The 12,128-nt window shown below is 47.7% G+C and overlaps 1 protein-coding gene across 1 annotated transcript in view; it reads left to right on the forward strand.

Annotated features, from left to right (window-relative positions):
- The window catches only part of LOC310771818 (low-density lipoprotein receptor-like), a gene marked incomplete at its 3' end in the record, with an annotated part of 13,226 nt that extends 1,198 nt beyond the window's left edge, over positions 1–12,028 (forward strand). The window contains exons 2-11 of the mRNA XM_083664333.1: positions 6,879–7,004; positions 7,424–7,546; positions 7,964–8,341; positions 9,026–9,148; positions 9,606–9,728; positions 10,050–10,172; positions 10,501–10,629; positions 10,820–10,991; positions 11,093–11,320; positions 11,910–12,028. Of these exons, the coding sequence (XP_083520459.1) occupies positions 6,879–7,004; positions 7,424–7,546; positions 7,964–8,341; positions 9,026–9,148; positions 9,606–9,728; positions 10,050–10,172; positions 10,501–10,629; positions 10,820–10,991; positions 11,093–11,320; positions 11,910–12,028 (1,644 nt within the window). The remainder of the gene's footprint in view (positions 1–6,878; positions 7,005–7,423; positions 7,547–7,963; positions 8,342–9,025; positions 9,149–9,605; positions 9,729–10,049; positions 10,173–10,500; positions 10,630–10,819; positions 10,992–11,092; positions 11,321–11,909) is intronic.
- Between the last annotated feature and the right edge of the window lie 100 nt (positions 12,029–12,128).

Consider the following 12,128-nt stretch of genomic DNA (forward strand, 5'->3'; position numbering starts at 1 on the left):
TGCCAGTCTATCCCTGGACCTGTCACACGCACATGTCACATGCATAGGCCTGAGGAATGTAAAGATTTACACGTATCTTTACAATGTGCCATTATTGTGAGGCAAAAAAAAAAAACACGTTTGTTGAAGGAGTGAACATAATGCCCTTAAGGCCGTCAATGTGCTGAGAATTAACCTGCCTTCAACCTCGCTCTGCCAGCTGCTGCAATAATCCTCCAATAATCTCAACTCTCTGATGAGAGATTTTCAGATTAGAACTTTGGTCTAGTTTTTTCTCTCCAGTCCACGGCTCTCCCTCTCAAATCTGCTTCACTATAAAGTCGCTATTGAGTACCACAAATATAGCCTATTTCACATCCCACCCAAATCAGCCATTTTGTGTCTAAAATGCAGCAAGTAGCACGATATAAGAATTTGACAGCATGCACTGATCAGTGCATGCGCGTGTGCGCAAGTGCGTGTGTGTGTGATCAGGGTGTCAGACAGCAGCATGCTCCTGGCTGCGGTCTGTTCAGCATCACCTCTTCATGTTTAGCTGCTTCTCAAACGAGGTGCAGGCGTGCACTCTATAACCTACTGTAGTAAAACCACAGCTCGGTTTCTTTCTGTGTGGGGGACTGGCTGCTTTCACTCACTTCAGATGAGACTTGAACCACTCGCTGTGGAGCTGCCTCTCTGTATCTCTACCATACTGTGTGTGTTTCCATGCAAATGGATTTCACTCGCAGCGCTTTGCATCCTTGATTCTGACTAGGTAGTGAGCAGCACATTGATTGTGACTAGGTAGTGAGCAGCACATTGATTGTGACTAGGTAGTGAGCAGCACATTGATTGTGACTAGGTAGTGAGCAGCACATTGATTGTGACTAGGTAGTGAGCAGCACATTGATTGTGACTAGGTAGTGAGCAGCACATTGATTGTGACTAGGTAGTGAGCAGCACATTGATTGTGACTAGGTAGTGAGCTGAGCAGCACATTGATTGTGACTAGGTAGTGAGCTGAGCAGCACATTGACTAGGTAGTGAGCTGAGCAGCACATTGACTAGGTAGTGAGCTGAGCAGCACATTGACTAGGTAGTGAGCAGCACATTGACTAGGTAGTGAGCAGCACATTGACTAGGTAGTGAGCTGAGCAGCACATTGACTAGGTAGTGAGCAGCACATTGACTAGGTAGTGAGCAGCACATTGACTAGGTAGTGAGCTGAGCAGCACATTGACTAGGTAGTGAGCAGCACATTGACTAGGTAGTGAGCAGCACATTGACTAGGTAGTGAGCAGCACATTGAGCAACAGGAGGCTGGTGGAAAGTGGAAAGAATTGAAAGCCAAGCTGCAGCAGTTTGAGTCGTCTGCACTAGATGGCGACCTGCTGGTCTGGTCTGCGATTCGAAAACGTGCGTTCACTTTCCAGGCACGGTGGTGCACAGATGGTTAGAGCAAGTCCAAAGTTCCTGGCGTCTGGGAATCAAACCTCGTTGGTCCACAGTATTGATAGTATTCTGTTACATCACCACACGGCCATTTTGGTAGGAAAACAACAGGTGATTGTGATCAATTAACAGGTGATTACAATCAAGTGGCACAAACAGCCAATGAGCTGTGTGTATTGTAGCGCCATATTGGTAGGAAAAAGGCTTGTGTTGTGACATCATCAGAATACTATGAATACTGTAGAGAGACCCGCTGCACCCAGTGAACTCCAAGCCCAAATGCATCATCTACATACGGTACTGGCAGATTTACTGAACCGCTACAAACCCAGATAATATGTCAGGTAAAGCATAAGCCAGTCCTAAATGCACGTACATCCTCCTGGTTACTCATTCACTGTGGGTGGGTATAGAAGCTGAGTCTTGTTTGTTCTTCTGAGTAACTCAACACACCTCTCCTCCATCACGCTTTGTGCCGTGACTGACTCTGTGCAGAGGACACACGTGGTGTGTATTCTGTATTGTGCCAGTTTGCCAATCAAAAGACAGGAATGCATTGTTTCCTCCAAGCGAAGAACGTCTCACGTTGTCACAGAGAGGAGGGTTGTTGTTGTCATGCGATGATGCGACGTCGAGACGACGACGACTCGTCAAACCTCTTCAAAGAATCCGCCGTTCACTCTGCCGGTTTACACTGTCTGTCAAGCAAGCATCCCTTTCCTCTGCTACGTTTGGACGTGAGGCTAGACAGTCGTCTGTGTGTGTGTGTGTGTGTGTGTGTGTGTGTGTGTGTGTGTGTGTGTGTGAGAGAGAGAGAGAGAGAGAGAGAGAGTAATGTAGGTTCTCTCCCAGCAGTCGGATGGCCTTACATGGCAGTGTATTGGCAGGACAGGGTGCTGGGTTTTAGGTGCAGACTGTGGGGTATAAATAGCGTCTGAATGACGATTCTCAGAAGTAAAAGCTAATTGCATTGATCCACTTTGTGCTTGCCTTGAGCTCGACCTGCCGGTCAGGATGTGTGGTCTTGTGTCTCTATACTCAAGTCTCTGTAATCTACATCATCTGCGTATATATGCACAGTGCACACCACGCGCAGCACAACTTCTGCAGAGGTCTTATCTAAGCATGTTCCTCTCTCTGAATGAAGATGCAGTGGGAAGTAGCTCTTCTAGTAAATGTCACGTCACGCATGTCACGCTTGTGTTTAGTGAGCAGCTGAGCTGTCTCAGCTGCAGATTTGCAGGAGGCCTTCATGTGACTTCATTTTCAGAGTATTCACCTTATTCACCACGCCCACTTTTTCTCTCTTCCGCGTTCAACGCAAACGTATTTGTTCTTCCGGTTCAGCGCTGTTGCCTTCTGTGGCTAATATTAGCCGCTAGTTAGTTATGTTATATGGCAGTAAAATGCCACTGAATGACCAAATTCGATTGATATAACTTTTAACCATTTCGAGTAACACTGTTTCCATACGGATCACCAGCGTTAGTTTGTTGTTTATAACGTGGCTATATTCATAACGTTTCTATCTCGGATGCGTTATTTCGAATCGCACATAGGTTACGGCTGGCGCAACCTATGTGGGTTTCAGGACGAAACAGCCTCGACTCCACTAATGTCATCTTTAGAGCACAATATTCCTGGAATATATTCCAAGTTTAACTAAACAGTTACATGTCCTCTGCATTCTACTTAAAATTAAGATAGTACGGGTTGTTTTATTTTGTATGTTACATACGTATTGGCCAAGATATGTTAGTTTATGGGGGAGTAATTTTACCACTTTAGGAGGGGAGTGTGCGCGGCCATTTTGCCTGCGGGGTTTTTGGCAAGTCAAAACGGAAATACTATTACGAAATGACGTAATGCTGAAGCGTCCATGTGTGGGCAAAGAATAAGGTGAATAGCAAGGAACCATACAAATGTGTCCGAATGACAACAAGTTCAACTCAATGGAATTACTGAGCAGCTCGTTTGCTTTCCAGTGGAATGTGTCTCAGTACAGTGGATGAGGCCAAAAAGTGCACTGGAAATAAGCTTGAGACAGTCTTTATCATCAGCCAGGGAGAGACTTGAGTCAGTCTTTATCATCAGCCAGGGAGAGACTTGAGTCAGTCTTTATCATCAGCCAGGGAGAGACTTGAGTCAGTCTTTATCATCAGCCAGGGAGAGACTTGAGTCAGTCTTTATCATCAGCCAGGGAGAGACTTGAGTCAGTCTTTATCATCAGCCAGGGAGAAACTTGAGCCAGTCTTTATCATCAGCCAGGGAGAGACTTGAGACAGTCTTTATCATCAGCCAGGGAGAGACGTGAGACAGTCTTTATCATCAGCCAGGGAGAGACTTGAGACAGTCTTTATCATCAGCCAGGGAGAGACTTGAGTCAGTCTTTATCATCAGTCAGGGAGAGACTTGAGACAGTCTTTATCATCAGCCAGGGAGAGACTTGAGTCAGATTTTATCATCAGCCAGGGAGAGACTTGAGACAGTCTTTATCATCAGCCAGGGAGAGACTTGAGTCAGTCTTTATCATCAGCCAGGGAGAGACTTGAGTCAGTCTTTATCATCAGCCAGGGAGAGACTTGAGACAGTCTTTATCATCAGCCAGGGAGAGACTTGAGTCAGTCTTTATCATCAGCCAGGGAGAGACTTGAGACAGTCTTTATCATCAGCCAGGGAGAGACTTGAGTCAGTCTTTATCATCAGCCAGGGAGAGACTTGAGTCAGTCTTTATCATCAGCCAGGGAGAGATTTGAGACAGTCTTTATCATCAGCCAGGGAGAGACTTGAGACAGTCTTTATCATCAGCCAGGGAGAGACTTGAGTCAGTCTTTATCATCAGCCAGGGAGAGACTTGAGTCAGTCTTTATCATCAGCCAGGGAGAGATTTGAGACAGTCTTTATCATCAGCCAGGGAGAGACTTGAGACAGTCTTTATCATCAGCCAGGGAGAGACTTGAGTCAGTCTTTATCATCAGCCAGGGAGAGACTTGAGACAGTCTTTATCATCAGCCAGGGAGAGACTTGAGTCAGTCTTTATCATCAGCCAGGGAGAGACTTGAGTCAGTCTTTATCATCAGCCAGGGAGAGACTTGAGTCAGTCTTTATCATCAGCCAGGGAGAGACTTGAGTCAGTCTTTATCATCAGCCAGGGAGAGATTTGAGTCGGCACCTTTCAGTTGGAAAGCATTGGAGGAAACTTCACTGATCCTCCTGCCTGTCTGTCACCCAACAGTCGTTCCTGGGAGGCTCGTGACCCAGTTGTCGACGCGGTGGAGAAGATTAGCAGCGGCAAAATGAAAACATTTGACTGAGTTTACACTGCCCCCCCCCTTTCGGGAGGTGTGTGTGTGTGTGTGTGTGTGAGTGTGGGAGGGGGGGGGGGGTGGAGGTCAGGCAGCAGCAGTATTTGACCCACTTTCCCTCCCACTCTCACCAGTGGAATGAATGAAGGACTTTCAGACAGACAGAGGAGGAGGGGGGGGGGGGGGGGGGAGTCTCACTTTTCACTTTCTAAAGTCCCAGGCTAGCAGCAGTGGGCCCGCCTCCTCAATTCGCTGCGTCCAGGAACAGCTGGACGATGTTGGGGAAACTCTATTCCTGGAACCCCAACTGGAAGCGTCTGTGTGTGTGTGTGTGTGTGTGTGTGTGTGTGTGTGTGTGTGTGTGTGTGTGTGTGTGTGTGTGTGTGTGTATGCTAGTGGTTTCCTTGGATACATGAGTGTATAGAAGGCAGAGTATTTGCAGAGCAGCCAAAGTTTTTCTCATAATCGCTCTTACCACCAATTGACAAAACCAAACCTGGCCAACGATAACTCAAGATGGGATACAGACAGTAAACTACTGCGTACTTGTGTTGGAGGGAGGTGACCCTGCCTTGGTGACATGCCAAGGATTGAGAAAGCATCCTCCACTACTGTATTTGGCCAGAGGTGTGTGTGTGTGTGTGTGTGTGTGTGTGTGTGTGTGTGTGTGTGTGTGTGTGTGTGTGTGTGTGTGTGTGTGTGTCAGTGCTGCTGACAGACTTGCTTGTGTTTGGAGTCCCCGCCTCCATCTGTCAGCGTGGGTCACTGTGTGGTGATGCTCTTAGGAGGAATGCCACTCTGGGACCAATGAGCAACTGGTGGTGTGATTGTTCAACTCCTCCCATGTCATTGTCTTAAAGGGACAGGGTCTGATGATGATCTGCCACGTCGAGGCCACAGGAGGAGACTCGACGGAGGATGTCTCGCGCTCGTGTGCGGCGATGACGGAGCGCGCGCTCTCACACCTTCACGCCGATGGCCTCTGAGCTTTGACCCCGGCCCGGGGGTTCAGAGAGCTATGAAGTCCGAGCACGAGACTCTGCAGCCTGAAATACTGTAGAGGCCCGGGGTCGATCTGAGGTCGCCATCTCCTCAAACTGTTAAACCACAAAACTGCAAGGTCACACATCTCCTCAGACCGTTAGACCACAAAGAGCTTGCGGGGAAGCTGCTGCTGCTACAAATAAGAGAAGTGTGTGAATTATGGCGCGACCCTAAACCCCGTCGTGCTGCTGTGCTGCAAGACGTAGGCGTCGTGTGGTTGATGGTGTTACTACAGTTGGGGGGAATGTACAGCACATGCGGTTAAACAAGCTACCGATATGAATTCAGTTCAAACTTTATTGGCCCCGTAAGGGGAATTAGTTGCAGACAGGGTCAACAATAAAAGCACACAATAAAACGCGTAATAAAAAGACAAACGGAATAAGCGCTAAGTGTGTCGTCTTGGCTGACAAGTGGAGATTTATGCATAATGTAGTTGTACGTGCGCGCGTGTGTGTGCGTGCGTGTGTGTGTGTGTGTGTGTGTGTGTGTGTGTGTGTGTGTGTGCTGGTCCCACGAGGGAAGCGCTTCCTGTATCGTTGGCTCACCTTCCTGCCGCACAAGTCCGGGAACCCCACATATGTGTTATCGTAATTTGTTAATCACCCGCGGAGTGAAACAAGGTGTAAAAGCTGTGTTTTTCGACACCGTCAGTAACCTTTATCTTTACAGCCTGTACTGTTATAGATTTCTTTATCTTCACAGCCTGTACTGTTATAGATTTCTTTATCTTTACAGCCTGTACTGTTATAGATTTCTTTATCTTCACAGCCTGTACTGTTATAGATTTCTTTCTGTGTGCAATAATGACCAGTTGAATATTAACAGCACCAGGATATCCCTTTTCTTGTGTTGACCTAAGGTCACGGTAGCTTACTGGTGCACACAATTGAGAGCAGTATGTAAAGTGTACTGTATATCCAGCTTGCTGATCTGAATGTGAATGTTGTGGGTGGAGGTCACTGTAAGATAAGATTACTGTGTGTGTGTGCGTGCGTGTGTGTGTGCGTGCGTGCGTGCGTGCGTGCGTGCGTGCGTGTGTGTGAGAGAGAGAGAGACGCCCTGCTGAATCAAGTCTTTGCTTTCCTTCATTCACAGACGCAGCAGCTACGTGCACGTCCAGGCAGTTTAGGTGTGGGAACGGGAAATGTATCACCAGCAAATGGATGTGTGATGGAAGGGACGACTGCGGCGACGGGACCGACGAACTGCCGGAAAGCTGTGGTAAATCATTCTATCACCCCGCAGAGAAGTGTATTGATATAATGGCCTAGAGACCAATCAAATTGGAATACAGATGAATATCAGAAAATATAAACACAGAAATACAAAACAAACAAAACAAAATACAAAAACTCAAATAAAAGAAACGAAGAACCCTTTTGCAAGCGTGACTTTCTTCACCTGTATTGCCCATAAAGTAAATATCATCCACCAAAGTTACACCAGCCGACGGGCAAAAGACAATAACGACACAGTAGCAGTTAGTGTGTGTTAGTAAATGATTGATACATTTTATATATACGCTCTAAAATGATTGGCCCCTGCCAACATAGGCTTCTTCTCTCTGTCAGTATGTGAGAACACATGCAGACTGAGCTGTCTCTAACTGCCTCTTGTCTGCTTCCTGTTTCCGTCCTCAGAGGCCAAGACCTGCCTGCCGTCGGAGTTCGACTGCGGCGCTCCGCGGCACCAGTGTGTGCCATCCGGCTGGCGCTGCGACGGGGCCGCTGACTGTCAGAACGGAGCCGATGAACAGAGCTGTGGTAAGACAGTGGGAGGCTTTTTTTTATTCCCCTTGTCGAGAACAATAAATAAACAATGGTAAAACATTTCTGAGATTAAACTCAGAACATTTCTAGAAAGAAAACTCATATCATAACCTAGTAACTTCATTAATTTCACTATCTTGATAAGTATACCGGTACTTGAAGTAAGTTTTGCCATCCCAAGCCACCTTAGTCATATTCGTCTTCCATGTGTTAGTCTGTCATGTGCAGAGCAGCATAACCAAGGGAATTAATTACCTTTTGATTCCCAGTGATTTCGTGATTCTAAAAGCAAACCTAAAGTTATGATTACAACAAACAATCTCAACTTCTCAACTCCTTTTCCCAAGCTTTTGATCCTTTCCTCGCCTGCACATTTGAACCCTTCTTCCCTCCCCCCTCTCTCGCCCACAGTGGCCAAGCAATGCACGGCCGAGGAGTTCCGCTGCGCCAACGGCCAGTGCATCTCCACCGCGTTCGTGTGCGACAAGGACAACGACTGCCTGGACCGCTCGGACGAGGCCTCCTGCCCCAAGGCCACCTGCGGCCCCAACGCCTTCCAGTGCAACAACACGGTGTGCGTGCCGGGCCTGTGGGCGTGCGACGGCGACCGGGACTGCGCCGACGGCTCCGACGAGTGGCCGCAGAACTGCGCCGGACGGCTGGCGGAGAAAACGGCGGCGCCCTGCGCAGCCAAAATGTTCCACTGCGGCAGCGGCGAGTGCATCCACGCTAGCTGGCTCTGCGACGGCGACCCGGACTGCCGGGACCGATCGGACGAGGACAACTGCAGTGAGTCGTCTGCCTTTTTCGGGACATTTTATATAGGGATGCACCGATATGAAAATTTTGGCCGATGCCGATAACCGATATTAACATTGCTGTTATGGCCGATAACCGATATTTACCGATGTCGATATGATCTGTATAAAAACACATTTCTATGATAATACAATTTTGTACATACTGAAAAACACATGTAAACACTGAATTTGAAAAAGTAATGCATTTCTTTATTTCAAAAACATTTGTAAAAGCCCATAAATCATAGATTTACGGCATTATTTCATCTCAATGTGAAGAATTTGGCTGATACCGATAACCGATATTAACATTGCAACATCGGACCGATGCCGATATGTTAAAAAATGACTAACATCGGCCGATACCGATATGATTGCCGATATATCGTGCATCCCTAATTTTATACTCTCCTCTCTCATTTCTTTCGTCATCTCTTTCTCTAACGGTTAAGCTCCTCGGAGATGTATCGTCACTTGAATTCAAATGGATACAAAATAACCAACCACCTGCACTAACTCAGTGATCAATAACACCACAAGGAATGGAATGAATCAGCCGCCAGTGATCTCACTGTTGCACACATCCTGCCCTGCTCTCTCACTCTCCTCCCCCCTTTCTCTTCTGTCGTGCTCTCTGTCCATCTCCTTCTCATGCATTTGTCTTACTTTCTAGGTCGTGCGACTTGCCGCCCGGACGAGTTTCAGTGTAACGACGGAAAATGTATCCATGGCAGCCGCCAGTGTGACAAAGAGTACGACTGCAGGGACCTCAGCGACGAGATCGGCTGCCACAAAGGTGACTCTCAGGGCCAGTCGCACCTCCTCTCTGGGAGCCACATTAGTTTCGCCCCCACGCAATTAACAAATAAACTTGACTTACAATTAACTCTGTTATATGAGACGCGGTCTGGTGAAAGACGTAACAAGTAGGCAACCCTGAAATTACACACATCAAGATCAAAGCCCCCTCCCCCCCCCTCATATTACGCAAGTTTAGTTGTTGAAGAAGGCACTCAATATAACAGTTTTAGGATCACTAAATACCGGTTCAGCAACCTTTAGGGTGGTTTTCTCTGAATGTTGCTTTTAGAAGTATAACATTCAAATAAGCACATCTTCTTCAACTATTTTCAGAAGATTAAGATGTTTTGTCACAGGCCCTAAGATGCCAGTGTGTCATCAATTCTTTCTCTCGTGGTCAGACGACAGTTCATCCGTCTAATCGAGTTCTATTCCCCTGCTCTTCTCCCCAGTAAACGTGTGTGAAGGCCCCACCATGTTCAAGTGCCGCAGTGGGGAGTGTATCAGCATGGAGAAGGTGTGCAACAAAGAGAAGGACTGCAGGGACCGGTCAGACGAACCAATCAAGGAGTGCGGTGAGTGAAATGACACTTTTTCCTTCCTGGTACCGGGCGTTTTCCTGTGACGCCCCCGATCTCTGTTTTGCCCACAGCCAAAACACATTGAGTCAGGAAGCTTTGTTTGGGAATACTCTCAGCTCCTGTTCCAACATAACATTGCTGAGAGGAGGCCACATGTTAGCTAGGAAAATATGAGCGGGACAGCAGCCACCCAAGTAGCCGGGGCTGACTGGCCAAGGTAGTTTGTGGTTAGAATGAGTGAGTTCACTGCCGATCTGAGCTCCTATAAGGAAAAAGACTGTCATGTCATACTCTTGGTATCTGGCTGCCCAACAGGCAACAACGAGTGTTTGAGTCGAAACGGAGGCTGCTCCCACACCTGTGAAGACCTGAAGATCGGCTACAATTGCTCCTGCCCCGCTGGATACGGCCTGAAGGTGGACAAGAAAACCTGTGAAGGTGAGAGGAGCGCTCCTCACGCAGCGCTTGCATTGTGTCCTCGTTTGAACGTTACTCATTTGAAGGATCTAAAAACAGATTGAGGAGGAATTCAGGCTCACCCTGGGACCCAAACTAATGACGAGGTTTTAGAAGTAGGCCAGCATCCAGCTTTGGGTCCTGACAAGTATTTTAGGAAACCGGCATAGGAAAACTTGACTTTTGCGAGAAAATGTCCTTCACCCGCCACCAAGACAATATGGGAAGTTAAGGAAAGAAAGTGACACAAAATGTCTTTTTTGCTGCCACTCTCGTTTAACCGTTGACCCCTTCCTCCCCCACCCGGCAGACATTGACGAATGCGCTGACCCAGACACGTGCAGTCAGATCTGTATCAACCTGCCTGGCAGCTACAAGTGCGACTGTGAGACAGGCTACGACATCGACCCAGTCACCAAGACCTGCAAGGCTGAATCAGGTATCGTTTGTATTTGCAGACAACCTTCTTCTTCTTTTAAAGTGTAAAGTGCTTTGTAACATCTACAAACTATTTTGAAACACATGAACACTACATAGCATCGTCGGAGAAATGTGCGAACACCGTAAAATCTCCCGCGCTATTTGAAAAAGCAACGCTTGACAGTAACCGCTCCACTTCTCTCCTCCAGGCACCGTCCCCTACCTGTTCTTCACCAACAAACACGAGGTGAGGAAGATGACGGTGGACCGCAGGGAGTACGTCCGTGTGATCCCCCAGCTGAAGAACGTGGCAACTGTGGACTTGGACATGCCGAGCAAGATCATCTTCTGGTCTGACCTCTCCCTGAAGAAGATCTACAGGTTAATAACACTGTGAAACCTCACTGATCCCTCCATCTCCATCACGCCATACTCTGCATCGTCATTTTGCTTACCTTCCTTTTACTCTTTAACTCCCTCAGGTCCAAGATGGACGTGGCTGGTAACTCCTCTCACCACGCGGTGGTAATTGACAGCAAGATTGAAATGCCCGAGGGCATCGCCGTAGACTGGATCCATGGCAACATCTACTGGACTGACAGCGGCATGAAGACTATCTCCGTGGCAACGACGGACGGCAGTAAGAGGAAGACGCTGATCACAGACGGCCTGGAGAAGCCGAGAGCCATTGCAGTGGACCCAGTGAATAAGTGAGTAAGGTGTCCTACACGGACAGATGTCTCTAATGACAGATGACTTTAATAACTCTCTGGGGCATCCGGGTAGTGCAGCGCTAGATTCCCTGCCTACCAACACAAGGGTCACAGGTTCGAGCCCCCGTGTTACCTTTGGCTTGGTCGGGTTGGGTGTCCATACAGGCACAATTGGCCGTGTCTGCGGGTGGGAAGTCAGATTAAGGGTATGTGTCCTGGTCGCTGCATTAGCGCCTTCTCTGGTCGGTCAGGGGGGAGGGGAACCAAGGGGTAACCATGTATCAGAGGAGGCATGTGCTAACCTACAATTCTCCCCTGATCGGCAGACAGCAGGGGGAGAAGTACAATTGGGGAGAAAAGGGGGGGGCTTGATATATAAAAAAAATAAAAACTTTTAATGGCTCTCGGTTACTGAAAGTTACTTTTTAATGGGATCGAGGGTGGGGGGAATGATATACACATGCTAAAGAAAACAACTTTAATGACTCTCGGTTACTGAAAGTTATTTTTTAACGGGATCGACTGCAACTTTCCAGTAATTATGCAGGCTTGTGGTTCAAATTGTTATGTATCATTTGGTTTCTAGCTTCATGTACTGGACTGACTGGGGCAACAAGGCCAAGATTGAGAAGAGCGGGTTGAATGGAGCCGACCGCATCGCCTTGGTAACGGACAATATCGTCTGGCCCAATGGCATCACCCTGGGTAAGAGGACACTCCAGAGACACAAAATGGAAACAGTTATTTTCCTTGGTTGATACTGTATAAGGAATATACTGCACTGCATAAATTATGCTAACAATCA

This window comes from Poromitra crassiceps (genome assembly GCF_964638095.1).
Source record: "Poromitra crassiceps genome assembly, contig: HAP1_SCAFFOLD_1315, whole genome shotgun sequence".
In the NCBI taxonomy this organism is placed as follows: Eukaryota; Metazoa; Chordata; class Actinopteri; order Beryciformes; family Melamphaidae; genus Poromitra; species Poromitra crassiceps.